This window comes from Schistocerca serialis, chromosome 1, assembly GCF_023864345.2.
Source record: "Schistocerca serialis cubense isolate TAMUIC-IGC-003099 chromosome 1, iqSchSeri2.2, whole genome shotgun sequence".
Lineage (NCBI taxonomy): Eukaryota > Metazoa > Arthropoda > Insecta > Orthoptera > Acrididae > Schistocerca > Schistocerca serialis.
In genome coordinates, this window is record NC_064638.1 from 561,814,384 (window position 1) to 561,833,470 (window position 19,087).

At 39.0% G+C, this 19,087-nt stretch overlaps 1 protein-coding gene across 1 annotated transcript in view; it reads left to right on the forward strand.

Annotated features, from left to right (window-relative positions):
* The first annotated feature begins 258 nt into the window (after window positions 1-258).
* LOC126475632 (adenylate kinase) overlaps window positions 259-19,087 on the forward strand; it is a 42,904-nt gene continuing 24,075 nt past the window's right edge. The window contains exons 1-5 of the mRNA XM_050103482.1: window positions 259-532; window positions 1,072-1,189; window positions 10,258-10,376; window positions 10,459-10,626; window positions 14,952-15,066. Of these exons, the coding sequence (XP_049959439.1) occupies window positions 425-532; window positions 1,072-1,189; window positions 10,258-10,376; window positions 10,459-10,626; window positions 14,952-15,066 (628 nt within the window). The 5' untranslated portion in view covers window positions 259-424. The remainder of the gene's footprint in view (window positions 533-1,071; window positions 1,190-10,257; window positions 10,377-10,458; window positions 10,627-14,951; window positions 15,067-19,087) is intronic.

A 19,087-nucleotide genomic window follows, 5' to 3' on the forward strand; every position in this document is an offset into this window, starting at 1 on the left:
ATTTTTTCCTTTTGAACAAGACCGAGTTGTCACGACACTTTTCTCTAGGCGCGATCTTTGTTTGTAAAAAACACTTGACTAAACTTTGCTCTTACTTAGTAAAAGAAATCTTGATTTACAGAACACAGCATTTGTAAATATTTCGCTTGTCATCTGCTCTCTGCCTAACATTGTTATTCAAGGATCCTTGCTGTTAATTTTTGCGACCATCTTCTTCCCCATGTACAATCATACTCGATTAGTTATGTTCTTTCTCGTAAGTACTTTGTGATGGCCATGTGAGACGTGGTTGTTTTTATCTTCGCGAGGGCTGGCGGCGATGTAGTGCTGGTAGCAAGTTAATTGCTTGTTTGTGCATGTGACACAGTGGTACATTTTGTATCCTCCTATTGAAATCTGTTGAGAGCAAGCGCAGGCAAATACAATGCCACCTCAAACTGCTGAAGTTCCTAAAGAGGAACCAGCTGACACAACACCTGCAGGAATAAAAGCTGTTCTTTTAGGACCACCGGGCTCCGGCAAGGGCACACAGGTGAGCTTCAAAGTCATTTTTACATATTAGTCGAAAGTCCAAAGTTTGGGATCCATTGTTCTTGGAACTGCTCAAACAATGAAATATTTATTTAATCAAGGAACGATTAGCGTCAGGTCGATATTATCAATTTACATATATTAATTTATACATTTGTAAAATATGTTATTTGGGATACATGACCAGTGAATATACTAAAAGTGACTCGTTTATTTATGCGGTTTCGACTGCGTATCACATTTATTAATACTTTTTTCGAATATTTTTTAAAGTGGTTTCATAATTTCGGCATAAAACGATGATCTAAACGAGCTGCTTGGGCGATTACAAGATTTCTCATTTGGAAGCCATTGTGATAGATACGGCCAACTTTCGACTAGATATTTTATGTAGATAAAAAAGAAAATTTTGGATGCTCAATGGGATGACGGAACACGAAACTAATTTCTTGTTGTGTGTCAGCGATGATCCAATTTTACTGTAGAATTATAAATTTAATATGCACTTACGCTATGCTTTCAGATTTTTATTTTTTGCAGGCTCCACTACTTAGGAACAAATATTGTGTGTGTCACCTGTCAACTGGCGATATGCTGCGTGCAGAAATATCCTCTGGCTCCCTTCTGGGAAAACAGCTGAAGAAAACAATGGATGAAGGTGAGCATTTTTTTGAAACACATTGAAAATTCATTCGAATCCGAGTATGTATGTTGTTGCAACTGTTGTGTACAGTATGCAAACTTTTCGTGTGTTATTCTACGATATGTCCACTGGTAAATATGATCGCCAATTTCTTTAATGCTGGGCTCAGTATTAGAGTTAACAGACTATTGTTCAGAATTTTACATTATGGAGTTAGTGATGAAATTTTGTGATTGATGAAATCAAGGTTTAAATTTGAATGTTGAATGCACTTATCCTACTCTCTTGCCTTTCACTGCCTAACTAAACCCAATAGTTGAATGCAAGGGCATGAAAAGCCAAGTATTCCAACTGGCGATGTTCAGAGATCAGTCTTTCTGCTAGCATCTGTATCGACCTTCATCCATAATCTGAAATGTGATGTTCAGTGTTGAGAGAGAGCACTCAGGGTCAATGTTAGTTTCGGCCTTTACTCAAGTGGCAAGCTAAATTTTCTTTGCAACTGATTTGGTAAATCGAAAAGGAGGTGGCATTAGCTCAAAAACCTTTGGAACTACAGTTCAGAATAGGTTACAGAGACACACATATCTTGCTCTTGTTGTTTAGCTTGTTCTATGGATCATAATTGTGACCTCTTGGGCAGGCGCCCACGTACCCATTACTAAACAGAATAAGATACCATAAGTTTTGAAGTAGGAAAACATAGTAGAATAAGCTAGAAACCTCTGAAATTCATATATGGAAATGGTGGAAGAGTATTTATGCTATGGTAGCTTAATAGCACAACTAAGGAACCTGACATCTGAAGATAAGAAATGACGGGGTATGTGTAGCTCCTCGACAACCTACTAAAAATAAGACATAAAGCAAGAAATATGAAATTCGAAAACAAAACCTACATTCCAGTGGTTATGGCCATCTATGAAATTCCCATGTGTATTGAGTCTGAGGACACTAACCTTCGCATAATCTTTCGTGATTAAAGTTGTGTAAAAAAACTATAAAAGTAAACCCAAATGACAATGTTGAAATTTAATTTGCATTACAGACAACCTCTCTCAACTATTTCCCAATTTCAAGAATAATTGCTTTACTCTGAAATGTGAAACAAGTAGTTCAAACTCGTGTATAAATTACTGGTTGCCAGCTAAAAAACTTATTGTCGGCCTTATCTTTACAGTTTCCCAAGCAGGAAATCTAAAGTCTCGCTGTGACTTCCTTAGGAAATTTGCAAATAAAACATTGTCACTTTTCATTTCTCCTACTTTCATTTAGCTATTTCTTTGCATATGTTTTTACCTACAGCCACTTTTGCATTTTCATTTACTGTTGCCTTTTCATCATAATAAACACTGCACAAGCTCCCAAGCAAGTAAAGGGATACATAGCAGGGTTCTCGCGGAGTGAGGTAATGTTTGGCCATGAGAATGCCCATGCATACATGTGTTTTTTCCACAAATGTTTGTGCATGTCCTTTTATTCCTGTGCATCTGCTATTGTGCACAAGAAAGGAGACATGTTGGCATATCTTACGAGTAGTCCAGCAGATACAGTAGTCTTAGGCAGTAAGTTGTTTACATCACTGGATAGGTGGTAAGATTTGCACAACTAAATATCTCACTTCTTTTTGTACCACACTGGAAAAAATGGAAATGAGCATATGGCATTGTTGGCGGGGAGGCCCCACCCGGGGAAGTTCAGCCGCCAAGTGCAAGTCTTATTTCAGTCGACACCACATTGGGTGACTTGCGCACTGGTGATGAGAATGAAATGATGATGAGACAACACAATACGGAGTCCCCGAGCGGAGAAAATATCCAACCCGGCCGGGAATCTAACTCGGCCCGCTTGCATGGGAGGCCCATTGCCACCCAGCTAAGCAGTACACTAAGGCCGAAGATGGATACAGTCTCACTTCTCCTTCTAATGTTATGGTTACGAATGTTACTGTTTTGAACCTGTGATTGATTCTTTGCAACAAACTTCATAAAGGAGTAACTGTAGGCTACACCACAGGTTATCATTATTACGTACTTGTGTACAAAAAATTATTTTTTTCCTCAATAATGAGTTACCCCAGAATATTGTACGATAAGACAGTGGGAAAAGTCAGTCAGGTTTCCAACACTTTTGTCTCCAAATTCTGAAGAGAGAAGGAAGATTAGGACTTATCATACTGTTGGCATAGAGGTCATTAGAGATGGAGCACAAGCTTGGATGGTTTCAAGGATGGGGAAGGAAGTGATTTAGGAAAATCATGGAACCCCTAAATCTTGATGGTCAGGTGTGGGTTTGAACGGTCTTTCCAATGTGAGTCCAATGTTCTAACCACAAATTCTGATACTGTCTGTAACACAGAGACTGCAGACTGGTAATATGTGATTTCCAGTTCAGGTTTTTTTTCCTTATAAAAATCTAACAATATAAAACATTCTGTTTTAAGTTTTCATCCATCTTTAAGTATTATTTCTAATGGTGTGGTAAGGCCTTGTGCTCTGTTTTGTGTGCTGTCTAAATTCATTGGCAGTTAATTTTCAGATAACCACTTATTAAATTTCAGGGAAATATTATTTATATTTAGGTCCAAAAAATGTGTGAATGAAGGTATTTTCTTTGAAATGTGATGTCACATGTTGTTAGATGGTGTCTGTGGTCTATTTGTGTCTTTCACTTACCTACATCTACATATGTACTCCGCTAGGCACAAAGCGGTGTGACAGAGAGCACTATTTGCGCCAAAGTCAAATTTCTCCCCCCCTTTTCCACTTGCGGATTGTGCGAGGAAAAAACAACTGTCTGAATGCCTCAGTACGAGCTCTAATTTCCCTTATCTTTGAATGGTGATCACTGCGTGATTTGAAAGTTGGTGGTAATAAAATATGCTGTACATCATAGGCGATGATCGGATTGCGTAAATTAATGAGCAGCCCCTTCCATTTAGCGCGTTGTCTTTCTGCAAGTATGTCCCATTTCAAACTTTCTATGAGATTTGTAACATTCTCGTGATGGCTAAATTTACCAGTTGCGAATCTTGCCGCTCTTCTTTGGACCTTCTCAATCTCTTGAATCAGACCCTACTGGTAAGGGTCTCACACAGACGAACAGTACTCTGACTGTGCAAACTGAAGTACTTTACTTGTTTAATCTGATCATTCCATTTGAGATCATTTTGAATAGTCACACCTAGATACGTGACAGATGTTACCGCTTCCAAATACTGGGCATTTATTTTGTACTCGTACATTAATGGGGATTTTCCCTTCATACACAGTAGTTGCACTTACTAATATTGAGAGATAGTTGTCAGTCATTACACGACGCATTTATTTTCTGCAAATCCTCATTGATTTGTTCACAATTTTCGTGTGATACTACTTTCCTGTAGAGTACAGCATCTTCGGCAAACAGTCTAATGTCGCTGTCAGTGCCAGCAATCAGATCATTTATGTAAGTTGTAAAAAGTGGCGGACCTATTACGCTCCCTGGGACACACCTAATGTTATGCTTGTTTCTGTTGAAGTCTTCTCATTCAGGACAACATACTGCTCTCTGTCTGCTAGTAAACTTTCTATCCAGCTGCGTGTGTCATCAGATAGGCCGTAAGCACACACTTTTTGGTGCAGGCGACAGTGTGGAATTGAGTCGAACACCTTTTGGAAGTCGAGAAATATGGCATCAACCTGGGAGCCGGTATCTGGAGCCTGTTGTATATCATGCACAAAGAGGGCCAACTGTGTCTCGCATGACTGGTGTTTCCTAAAACTGTGCTGGTTTCTGCAGATGAGCTTCTCAGAGTCTAGAAAGGTCATTGTGTTGGAACACAAACTATGTTCCATGATTCTACAACAAATAGATCTTGGTGAAATCGGCCAGTAATTATGTGCATCTGATTTTCTACCCTTTTTATAGGTTGCTGTGACCTGGGCCTTCTACCAGTCCCATGGAACTTCCGCTGCTCCAATGATCTCTGATAGATGATGGATAAGAAAGGTGCTATATTTGTAGCATAGTCAACACTAAACATTATTTCAGCCATCCTTGCGTTTATTCAATAATTGAAAGGGGGAATGGTGCTGCAGTCCTCTACCAAAAACGAGTTTTTGAAAGTAGGTTTAGAATTTCTGTCTTCTGTTTATCATCCATTACGAGGGCAGTTCAATAAGTAATGCAACACTTTTTTTTTCTCGGCCAATTTTGGTTGAAAAAACCGGAAATTTCTTGTGGAATATTTTCAAACATTCCCGCTTCGTCTCGTATAGTTTCATTGACTTCCGACAGGTGGCAGCGCTGTGCGGAGCTGTGAAAATGGCGTCTGTAACGGATGTGCGTTGCAAACAACGGGCAGTGATCGAGTTTCTTTTGGCGGAAAACCAGGGCATCTCAGATATTCATAGGCGCTTGCAGAATGTCTACGGTGATCTGGCAGTGGACAAAAACACGGTGAGTCGTTGGGCAAAGCGTGTGTCATCATCGCCGCAAGGTCAAGCAAGACTGTCTGATCTCCCGCGTGCGGGCCGGCCGTGCACAGCTGTGACTCCTGCAATGGCGGAGCGTGCGAACACAATCGTTCGAGATGATCGACGGATCACCATCAAACAACTCAGTGCTCAACTTGACATCTCTGTTGGTAGTGCTGTCACAATTGTTCACCAGAGGGGATATTCAAAGGTTTGTTCCCGCTGGGTCCCTCGTTGTCTAACCGAACACCATAAAGAGCAAAGGAGAACCATCTGTGCGGAATTGCTTGCTCGTCATGTGGCTGAGGGTGACAATTTCTTGTCAAAGATTGTTACAGGCGATGAAACATGGGTTCATCACTTCGAACCTGAAACAAAACGGCAATCAATGGAGTGGCGCCACACCCACTCCCCTACCAAGAAAAAGTTTAAAGCCATACCCTCAGCCGGTAAAGTCATGGTTACAGTCTTCTGGGACGCTGAAGAGGTTATTCTGTTCGATGTCCTTCCCCATGGTCAAACGATCAACTCTGAAGTGTATTGTGCTACTCTTCAGAAATTGAAGAAACGACTTCAGCGTGTTCGTAGGCACAAAAATCTGAACGAACTTCTCCTTCTTCATGACAACGCAAGACCTCACACAAGTCTTCGCACCCGAGAGGAGCTCACAAAACTTCAGTGGACTGTTCTTCCTCATGCACCCTACAGTCCCGATCTCGCACCGTCGGATTTCCATATGTTTGGCCCAATGAAGGTCGCAATCCGTGGGAGGCACTACGCGGATGATGAAGAAGTTATTGATGCAGTACGACGTTGGCTCCGACATCGACCAGTGGAATGGTACCGTGCAGGCATACAGGCCCTCATTTCAAGGTGGCGTAAGGCCGTAGCATTGAATGGAGATTATGTTGAAAAATAGTGTTGTGTAGCTAAAAGATTGGGCAATAACCTGGTGTATTTCAATGCTGAATAAAACAACCCCTGTTTCAGAAAAATGTGTTGCGTTACTTACTGAACTGCCCTCGTACATTACCCATACTGTCAGCAACAGAAGGTATTGAATTATTTGTAGTGCTCATAGATTTTACATTTGACCAAAATTTTTTGGGGTTATTTTTAGAGTCTGCAGATAAAATATTGCTTTCAAATTCGTTAAAATAATCTTTCATTGACCTTTTGACAGCTGCTTTCATTTTGTATAATTTCTGTTCGTCAGCAGGGTAGTGACTACGTTTAAAACAACTGTGCAAAAGTATCCGCTTTCTCAGCAACTTCCTAATATGTTTGTTGAACCAAGGTGGATCCTTTCCCTCCTCTATATTTTTGCTAGACACACATTTCTCTAAAACGTGGTGGACAATACCTGTAAATTCCGACCAAAGATGCTCAATATCTTTGTGTCCTGTGGTGAATGCTTCGAGATAACTATGAAGATATTCATTAAAGACACTTTTATTTGCTTTCCCAAACAAGAAAATTCTACACTGTTTTTTTGTAACTTCCACTGGCATAGAAGCCACGGCGACATTATGGTCGCTAATACCTTCTTCTAAATTAGCTTCCTCAAAAAGATCAGGTCCATTTGTCCCCAAGATACCTAATATGTTCTCATCTTGAGTTAGTTTTCTAACCAATTGCTCAAGGTTGTTTGTTGAGAGCGCTCCTAGGATAACTTCTCACGGGTCTTTGCTTCTGCCCCCTGTGATAAACATGCAATTTTCCCAGTCACTTGATGCCAGATTAGTCTCCGCCTATAACTAATGGATGATTTGGATATTTATTTCCTTTGTACTCAAGACTTTCCCTGAAACATTCTGTGACGTTTGTTATGGTTGCTGTCGGTCTGGAAAAACATCCTAATACAATGGTCACTCCTTGTCTGATTGACAGCTTTATCCAGAGTATTTCACAGTCCGACCCAGTATCAATCTCAACTGCGTTTAAACAGCTTTCAACTGCAATGAACACACCACCTCCCATATCATCAGTCTTATCCTTCCTAAATAATGTCAAATCAGAGTTCAAAATTTCACTGCTATTTATGTCTGGTTTCAACCAGCTTTTGATACCTAATACAATATTGGCATTACTACTGTTTATTTCGGAGGGTAACTCGGGGATCTTGCTACAGACACTTTGACAACTTACTAACATGAGATTTAGCATATTTAAGTCCTTTGGAATGACCTGTTCAGGTGAACTAACAATTTTTACAGTTGGGACACCATCAGTGTCATGAACTGGTAATGTTTTCAGGGCAACAGTTTGTTTCCCGTGGGGAGAAACCTGATCTAAAGAACACCCATGTGCACACCCCAAGTACTGTGCTACCCATGCAGCTGCTTCCTGTGTGTAGTACACCCCTGGTCTATCGAGGGGCATCCTACAACCTTCCGCCCCATAGTATAGGTTGAGGAATCTGCAACCATTTTAGTCACAGTCAACGTAGCCTCTGGTTTAGATTCAACTTGGGTTATAAAAGTCGTTCATGTGTTTTGTTTAAAACATACCATTTAGTTATTAAAGGTGGTAGATTAGATAGTTGTTTATTTGATGTGTACGTCTAGTACGGATGGCAAGTCTGTATTGCAATACTATTGTTCTGATTTGGCCAGTCTTGTTATCGTTGCCTTGCATTTTTAAAGTGAAGGCTGTCGTGACAAATGGAACTGTAGTGGACCCAGTCACAACGTGATAATTTGCGTAAGAGTGGTGAAAGCCATTGAATATGTCATAATAATATACATAGTTCCGTCATCAGTTTATCATTTCTTGACGCTCAAATCTCCCCTACATTATAATGTCATTGTCCCATCACCACACTTTGACATTGCTTACTGGTCTCCTGTAAAGGTCTAGTAAACAAAACTACTGTGTGTTAATCACCAGCCACAAGAAGTAACTGACATATTATATACAACTGAAACATATGGGGGGGGGGGGGGGGGGGGAAATCCCAGGCATCCTGTTACGTACGTAACATATTACATTAACACTTCAAGGAATATTTTAATAGCTAGTGTTGGTCACAAGATCTGAATTAAGTTGGCACTAAGGGTAGAAATATGTCCTGAATTATGGATAGTGTTTTAAGGTTCCCTTAGTGGTAAAATTGCATGTTTGTAGCATACTATAGGAAATAGTCTAAAAATAGTGAACATTGTTCTTCCATGGAGATAAGGATTTAATGGATTCCAAAATGGTAGCTGTGAAACTTGTGAAGATGCAGTACCTCATCAAATAGTATCCACTGCCCAGATACTGGAATCCCATTTAAGACAGATGGGGCTCAAATCATTTTCACAGACTCCTATTATTTTCTGCAGTTTCTTAACTCGCTTGAAATTAATCCTAAGATGGTTTATACAGAAGGATCAGAACTGAGTGAAAAACTAGCAGACTTACTGACTGATGGTAACTGTGATGCAGACTGAGACACGCGTGCGTACTTTTTGCCAGTTAGAGCCCATAAAATTATACAGTCTGTTACAGATAAAGTGCTCGCTTGAATTTAAACAATAGGTATTCAGACACCACCCCTGCTGTTTGCACCTGCTGTATTAGTCTTTCATCTTTGCTCTTTATTATGTGAGCTATTTGGAAAGTAAACTCCATTAGGCTGCTAATAAAGCACTGGTATACTTAAAGCAAATTTATTAAAAGAATCTGAGAACCACACTACTTTTACTACTTATGTGTTATGGCTATTCACATTTCAGTATTTATTATTCAATTGTCAAATTCCTCTGTTTAAAATTCTAATGCCTGGCATTGCACCCAGATTGTGATATCTCCATGAAATTCTTTATCAGAAGACAAACCACTTTCACATTTGCATATTGAAGGAGCCAGGTATGGGCTGTAGGGCAGATGTTAGTGAAGTAAAATATAAGTATTGGATCCCCCCTCTCCCATGGATTTTTCAATATGGCACAGACGTAAACATTGGTCTTTGCTACTGGTCAGTTTGTTACTACAACCAGATTTTCTGCATGGAACTTGTGATACCCTTATTGGTTAGTTTCAATCTAATGCAAAGGGATGGAAGAATCTATGTAACATTGTCAGACAATTAAGATACCATAAAACACTAGTTTTACGAATTTTGTTCTCGTCAACTTTCTCTTGCATCAAGTCCACACACTTCATAGGTTTCATTATTGTCCAACAGTCATAAGATTTTCACCATTAAAGCTGTATTAGATATCACAATTGATATGATTTTCAATTGCAGCACAAGTTTTGTATGGCTGTTGTAAGGAAATGAAAGCAATGTTTTTCCCACCATTGTAACTCAGAGTGCACTGACCTTTTGCACAAGGGTCTTGCCCACAAAAAATTATAAAAAGAAAATAGGCCCAGGCTGAAGTGCTCGTGTAGCACACAGCTTAATCTATCAGGAAGTTAGAAAAGTCTATACTGCATTGCAGGTAAAGTTTGCTCTGTTATTGAGATAGCAGGAATCAAGCCTACATATTTGCTGATGGCACTAAGTTTTCTAGTTATTAATCTTTGCTCTTATTTTCTAGTGAACCTATTTTACAATGACATTAAGCAGCAATGTTATACATACTGTCTTAACTCAGTAAATTGAGTTTAATTTATTTATTCATTTATTTTTTTCAGGAAAACTTGTAAGTGATGAGCTTGTTGTTAATCTGATTGACACTAATCTTGATCGTCCAGAATGTAAAAATGGGTTTCTTTTAGACGGTTTTCCAAGAACTGTCCCACAGGCAGAGAAGGTAAAAACTGTAAAACTGATTTCCTTAGGCAATGGAGACTGTCCAAATACATGTTGCAAATTTTTTGTCTTCTTTCTGTTAGCTAGATAAACTACTGGAGAAAAGAAATACTGCACTAGATGCTGTTGTGGAATTCAGTATTGATGACAATTATCTGGTTCGAAGAATTACAGGCCGGCTAATACATCCAGCAAGTGGTCGTTCGTATCACGAAGAATTTCATCCTCCAAAAGTTCCCATGAAGGATGATGTAAGTTGAAGATTTGTCTGTGCACTTTTATTGTAAATGCACCCCACTCGATAGTAATAACTTTGTGACTGACTGTTGGATGAGGGGAGAGGATGGATACTGAGTGATGTACAATGTTCTTGTGTGTCTTGCCTAGCATATTAAATAGTTGTGTAGAGACTGACGTGAGCGATTGGAAGTAGACAGACTTGTAAATTACGTCATCAGTGGTGGTGAGGATAATTATGAAGGCAACAGTGACTGTGAAGCATACATAGATATTGCTGTCACATGTTTAACATTTTATTGCAACCACTGGATAAGTGTTCCGTTACAAACAGCAAACATTGTGAAGCAGTTCTTTACTTTTATCAAATTAACTCGAGGTAATTTTGTTGGAAGGGAGCACAGATTACATGCCTAACTGTATTATACTCCCAAGACACTGAAAAACTTTATTAACATGTTGAACACCAACTAAGAATTATCTTTCACTTAGTGGTGCAGTTCCTGGCACCTACCGCAAATTAATTTGGGCAAATTGTTTCTACACAAATGTCGGCACAAAAACATTAATTAGAGAAGTTTTTGACTAAAGCCACAAGGCACATTTGCTGTTTGTTATTGATTGTGCTCTTCAAATGAACAAGAGTGTCATCAGACAATACAGTTTAAAGGTGGCTGACAGCACTAAAAATTCAAATGTATACTGTAGCACTTAAAACTTACTCATTAGTTATCCTTTTCACCCATCTGGTCTCAGCATTATTCTGCAGCACCACTTTTCAAAAGCTTCTATTTTCTTCCTTTCTGAACTGCTTTGCATCCACATTTCACTTCAGTACAAGACTGTACTTCAGACAAATACCTTCAGAGAAGATTCTCAACACCAAAAATTTTATTTTATGCTAACAAACTTCTCTTTTTCAAAAACACCATTTTTCATTATGGCCAGTCTGCATTTTATATCCTCTCACTTTTTATAATAGTCATTTATTTTTCTGCGCAAACAATAAAACTCTACTACTTTTCCCAATTCGTCATCACCTAATGTGATTCCCTCGCCTTTGCCTGATTTGATTACCCTTGTTTTACATTTTATGATTTATATTTTCAAGACACTATCCATTTCATAAATCCTCAGTCCTTTGCATCTCTGACACAGAGAAGGGAATTATTGGCAAAACTCAGTTTTATTTCTTCCACTTGACCTTTAATTCTATCTCTAAATTTCTCATAGGTTTCCTTTAGTGCTTGCTCCATGTAGTGATTGAATATTATGGATAACAGGCTGCAGTCCTGTCTCACTTCCTTCCAAACTACTACTTTGACTGTTGTAACCATGGTGCAGCTTTTGTGGGTATCCTTTTGTTCACTGTATTTTATTCATGCCATCTTCAAAATTTAAAGGAGTGTATTCCAATCAGCATTGCCAAAAAGCTTTCTCTAAATTTACAAATGCTATACTTGTAGTTTTGCATGTTCATAAATTCCTCCGGAACCCAGAGATCAAGTTTTGCCGGTCTTTCCATTCACTGTTGCTTCTCTGAAAGGCAGCATCCTTCCAAGCAGTCTCCATACAGAGGAACGAACAGGAAACTATTTTACGGCTGTAATATTTTAGGGTAATTCCACCATTAAACCATACAGTAGAGAAGCAGGAATTTAGGTAGTTGTATAAAAATATCTAGAGTATGTGCGTCATGGTTATTTAATTTTTGTGAATTAAATCTGCCTATTATATTTAAGTGCGGGCAGTTTTTGCCCCCCTTAGACATAGATGAGAACTTTTCTCATTAAAATATTTCTCAATGTGGCAGAAAGAAATGCAGTTTCTGACCGTTGGTACCACTGTATTGTTTGCCATTGTTGTTTTGAAATAAATCTCCTTTGTTGTTTGAGCAGTCGTACATTACTCGCAGTTCTAATAAAATGTCTCGTCAGTATCAGAGGTTTCTCACAGATGAAGAGGTGTCGGCTATAATAAATGAAGCAAGTGAAGGTGATGAAAGTGATCCATAAGATGATACATTTGTGAGATACAACAGTGACACAGTAATTGAAAATGAGTCAAGTTCACAGAGTTCATCCCCTGATGAACAGCATGCAGCTGCTTCCAGCATCATTGCTGCAGCAAAAAGCAGTAGGGAATATATTACTGTGCTTCCAAGGCAAGTACAAAATATAGTGAATTTTCATGAAGGTTTGATTTGTGGAGGCCTTACCTCTAGTGTGTCAGAATCTTTCAAAAAGTTTATAACTCCCAAAATAATGAAGATTATCGTGAACTGTACAAACCAAGAAGCTTGTAATAAGAACTTAAAACTTACAACCATAGAAGGAATGTACACCTTCATTGGTATTTTGATACTCACGGGCACAAATGAAGACACTAGACGGCCTCTTGAGGACTCATGGGGGAAAGTACTGGGAAAGAATATCTACATAGCTACAGTGAGTCGTATTCGATGCAGAGAACTTCTGTCTCTGTGACATTCCTCTGGATCTCAGGGCACATTAGCATCCACAGAAACCTTGATTGAGATGATGTGAGAAGTCTATGGTGATGAGTGGTTAAGCTATGCTTAATGTTACAAATGATTCATATGGTTTAAAAATAGTCGGACAGAAATTAAAGATAACCCTTGTTCAGGTCATCCTTCGATGCCTACTGTCAGTGCTTGTATTGGGAACATCAATGAAACTGTGTGTGCCAGTCGAAGACTCACTGTCCAAGAGATTGTAGAAGAATGTAACATTTCAGTTGGCCCATGTCGTGAAATCCTGACACAATATCTTGATATGCATATCCATGCTACCAAGTTCTTCCCATGGCTCATGAGTCAAGACCAGAAAGACCTTCACCTTGCAAATTGTGAAGAGCTTTTGTATCGCGTAAATGAGGACAAGATGTTCCTTAAGATGAGACATGGGCTGTGACATTGAGACATAGGTTGTCTTCACAGTGTGTTGGAAAAGGTTCTTGAAGACCATAAAAAGCTCATCAGGTCAGCTCAAATGTTAAAGCCATTGAAGAATTAATTAATCATGAATTTGTGCCACAGGGACAAACTGTTGATTAATGGTACTATCAGGATGCGTAGTGACACCTGCAGGAAAATGTGAGAGGGAAATGGCCTGAAATGTGGTGAGACAATTCATGGCTTTTGCATCACAATAATGCACCTGTACATTCATCCCTGTTGGTGCGTGAGTGTTGCACAAAAAATGAAATTTCTGTGCTGCTTCGTCCTTCATACTATCCAGACCTGGCCTCAGAATACTTTTTATTTCCAAAATTGAAAATCCTGTTGAATGGACAAAGATTTGCAACAATAGACGAGATAAAATTCGGAAACAGCATTGGGAGCCGCGCGTCAATTGTGGGGGGGGGGAGATAGTATTTTGAAGGAGACAGTGCACAATGAGCAAAAGGTAAGCATAGAAAAATATTGTGGACAAAGCTCTGGAATTTTCTGAACAGACCTAATATAGCTTGAATAAAATAGCTATGTGATGTACAGATTGCATTGATGGAGGTCAGTGTTGCCGCATGCAGCTAGCCACACATGACCAGGCTCAGAAGCTACCTACGAAATTGGCTACATATGAAGCACATGGAGTTCACCAAATAACTGAAAATAGCTAGTGACTAGCTCCCACCACTCAGCTTGCTGAAACATCAATCACAAGTTATTTTAATCAATCACCGTATAGAAATGGTTGATGGTTTGCAGTGGCAGACTGTCATGTACATGTGCTGCTATTGATGATGTACACAACATTTCTCAGTTCCAAAATTAGTCATTTTGAGTCTGTCTAGCACACAGTTTTAATCTGCCAGGAAGTTTATCAGTGCACACTGCTGCAGAGTGAAAATTTCATTCTTTTCTAACCCATTATGGTTTATAAAAGTAGTCACTCCTTGTTAACTGATTCTTCTGTCACTTCTTGGTAGAACAACTCCATCTCCACTCAGAAGGTGAACAAAATTACTTTATTCCTTCTAGTTTTTGCATGTTTTAACAACTTTCACCACGCCCTTTATGTGCACTTCACAATATTACAGAATTTAATAAATTAAAACCCGAAAATCATTTCTGGCATTGTGGGATGTGTGTTCTGTTTACAAACAAATGTTAAATAATCACACTAGCTTGGTTTTATGCAAGGAATTGAATTTTGTATGTTACATCTGTATGCAGATACAGTCGATAGCTTCACACCATTAAGAGAATAATGCTATAGTGCCAATTTAGATTACAGGATAGCTAAATTCTTCCTAGCAGAATAAGATGTTATGCCAGATCTGTGGACATTTAGTGAAAAAATTGTTTTGTAATCAGTTAACAGGTGAACCACTGATACGTCGCTCAGATGATAATGTTGAAGCGCTGAAAAAACGTCTGGAAGCATACCATAAGCAAACGAAGCCACTGGTAGACTATTACAGCTTGAGAGGTTGGTATAAGAACATTTGTTTGCTTTTGTGGAGTTTCACTGTGTTAATGTGTAATGGTTAAAAATCTAGAGGTAATCTGGTGTGATGTGTAGTCTGGTGCAGTATGTAAGGAATCTTATCAGTTTTCATCTACATCTAAGTGATTACTGAGCCATTCACGTTTAAGTGCCTGACAGAAGGTTCAAACTACATTAAAGCTGTTTCTCTAGCATTGCACTCTCAAATAGCAAGCAAGCTCTGATGTCTGTTTTATTATGATGATCATTTCTCCCTAAGTAGGTGGGTGCGAACAATATATTTTTGCATTGGAGGAGAAAGATCATGTGGCAACAGAAAACGTCTGTTTCAATGATTGCCACCCCAATTCACATATCATATCCATGCCACTCTTTCTTCTATTTCATGATAACACAAAACAAGCTTCCCTTCTTTGAACTTTTTCTGTATCATCTGTCAATCCTATCTGGTGCTGAACCCACACCATGTAGCAGTAATCCAGGAGGAGGACAAGCACAGTGTAAGCTGTCTGTTTAATAGATCTGTTTTTTGTAAGTGTTCTGCCAATAAATTGCAGTCTTCGGTTTCGCTTTCCCAACAACATTACCTGTTTGAGCATTCTGCCATAAATTATTTGTTATTGTAATTCCTAAGTATTTAGTGGAATTTATAGCCTTCAGATTTGTATCGTTTATTGCAGAATTGAAATTTTGTGGATTCCTTTTAGTACTCATGTGGATGACTTAAAATACTTTTCATTGTTGACTCAGTTGTGACTTTTCATACCATGTCATTATGCAACTGATTTTGATCTTATGACTTTGTAAGACAGTAAATGACTGCATCATCTGCAAAATAAATAAATAAATAAATCTGAGGCCTGCTCAGGTTCTCTTTTAAATCGTTTATGTAGGTCAGGAACAGCAGAGGGCTTATAACACTTTCTTGGAGAATGCCAACTATACTTCTGTCTAAATCGATTACTTTCCATCAGTTACTACAAACTATGTCCTTGCTGACAGGGAAATTACAAATCCAGTCACACTACTGAAATGATACCATTGAAACAGACATTTCCTGTTGCCACATGATCTTTCTCCTCCAATGCAAATGATACCATTTGGTTAGAAGCCATTTGTGAGGAACGGTGTCAAAAGCCTTCTGGAAACCTTAAAAATATAGAATCATTTGACACCCCTTTTTGTGATAGCTCTCATTACTTCACGAGAATAAAGGGCTGGTTGTATTTCACAAGAACAATATTTCCCAGATCCATATTAGCTGTTTGTCATTAAATCTTTTTCTTCAGGGTAATTCCTGTTCAAGCTCTGTATATGTTCCAAAATCCTCTGCAAATGATATGGGTCTGCAATTGAGCAGGTTACTTCTGTTTCACTTCGTGAGTATTGGTGTGATCTGTGCAACTTCGACTCATTACGTACACAGCTTTTGCCAAGTATGAAGCTATTATATTGGCATACTATGAAAGGAAGCTAACTGGTATACAATCTGGGCCGTAAGCCTTATGTTTATTAAATGATTTGAGCTGCTTAATTGCCCCAAGTAGATCTACTTCTAAGTTACTCCTGTTGGCAGTTGCTCTTTATTAGAATTCTGAAATATTTACTTTGTCCTCTTTTGTGAAGGAGTTTTGAAAAACTGTTTATTAACTCTGCTTTACTGGCAGTGTCATCAGTAATATTAACATTATCACACAGTTATGGTATTGATTACATCTTGCCGCTGGTATACTTTCCGTACAACCAGAATCTCTTCATTTGGTCCCATAAACCCTCTCAATTAATCAATCCATTGTCGCAAACCAGTGTTTCCGGTAATCCTTCCAGGGCAAATAACCTTATGAAGACCCGTATGGTGCATGCTTAGGTGGTAGATTGCAGAATCTCTTAAGGTTTTCTATCATATTGACAGTTTCGTGTTGGGAACTATTAAAAGCATCTCACATTGAAGATCACACTAAATTTTGTGCTTCTGAAAACTTCACCAATCTCGTGGGTTTCAGATACTTTTAACTTTGGCAAGCTTTTTTCATTGCATTTGCAACAATGTTCTGACCTGTTTTGTGTACCATGGGCAATCAGTACTGCCTCTTTTAATTTATTTGGTGTATATCTCTGGGTTGCCATTGATATTATTTCTTTGAATTTAAACCATATCAAGTCTATGCGTATAGTCAGACTGGAAAGAGTGGCGACTGTTCCTTCGGAAGGCAACAAACAGAATTTTTATCTGCTTTTTAAAACAAATGTTCAGCATATCTGGCACAAACAAATAATAATATAAAACATAATAACTTTAATTAAATGAGATATTAACTGACAGTACAGTTCTAAAAGTTTGGTAACTCAAAAAGTTTTTTTTTACATGCCTAATCTTGATACGAGCATAAATAGTGGTGTGGCAGACAGCTGGTATGTTTTCTGATTCTCTGAGTCTTTGGCAGGATTGCAGATGTAACATCTGTGATAGCTGCATGAACACGATAGTGCAGATGTAGATGATGAACTAGTATCTGAACATATGATTTGTGATAAACTGCCACTGGAAAAAACAATCCAGTGGAGAGACCACCTACGGATGGGACTACCTCTCCCAACTCAGCGATCTGAGAGTTTGCAATCCCTCACAATGTTCGTAAAATGGCATTGTAAACCATCTTATTGAAAGATCACATCACATCACAAAGAATTTGTGGCACAGCTTACGCCTCCGGCAAGTCTATTTACAGTCTTGCATTAACTGCATTCTCTGAAGTATGGGCTATGACACTGTCCTTCAACAATCTACACCACACTTTTGCTTTTGGAGTATCATATTCACACTCTATCACCATGTGGGGAGAGGGGGTTCACTTCACTGTATGCGGCAGTTGTGCATGTTTACCATGCTGGAAGTGCGGGATATAGCCTCATCCCAAAAACAAGTGAAATTGAGGAATGCTTTGTTTTCATTCATTTTTGACAGAATTGACTCTATAAATACCTTCCGTTGTGACCTGTCCTCAGTCTTGATTTTGTGATGAAACTCGGGTTGTTTGCCTGTAGATGCATCCTTTTATGGATTACATTGTGTACTGTGTAAAAAGGTATCTGTAACTGCCTATTTACTAGGGCTCCACTGGAAGACCATATGAATTATACAGTAGCCTCTGGAACTGTGCACTTGGCATGTTGGCCTGACATTAAAGCAAATATGCATTTCTTGATTGTTACCCAAGTGGGAACATTATTAACAAGCCATACTTGTGCTGAAAATTACATTGCACCAGTTTAACAGGCATTAGCTCTGTGAGAGAGAGCACACAGAACACCTTCTGCTGTAGAGTACACATGCCTACTGACGTGCATTTGTGTGAACAAAGCAGTTATACACATGTCCAAGCGGTACCAACTGCTGCAGGCAAACACGCAGCTATTTTGAATTATCATACTTGTAGAAGCAAACCACCAATTAGTAACTCGATTACATGTCAAGTTATTGCATTTTATGTTGTAATATGTTTTACCCTGTCACCCTGTATTTTTCGTATATTTTTGGTGGATTTGGATGTTAACGGTATTCAGTCCTGCTATAACAGCCTTATGGTCACTAATGCTATATGCACAAGTAACCAGATACCGGCACACAAGTCACAAAGAAGGAGAGAAATGATGACAGAACAAGGTGGGAAGACCACTTGCAGATGGGACTCGAACCCCTGTCAGTCTAGCAACAAGGCTGACCAAACTGCGGACACAACACAAATGCAAGCCAATAGCAACCTATGCAACAACAAAGTGCAACGAACTTTAGACACAGTGCTATCAACAGGGCATGTACGACCACAGTCCAAATCGAGACCAAAGAAAAAAACCAGTAGTCAGTAGGATGGTGTAGATAGTAACAAACACTGTCAAAGTTCATGACTGACTGAGCAACCGAGGTGTGACATCCCAAGGGACACTATAGATCGGTTTAATCACTGGTGAGATGGTGGCACATTCACTAGGCAAGTGCAGCACT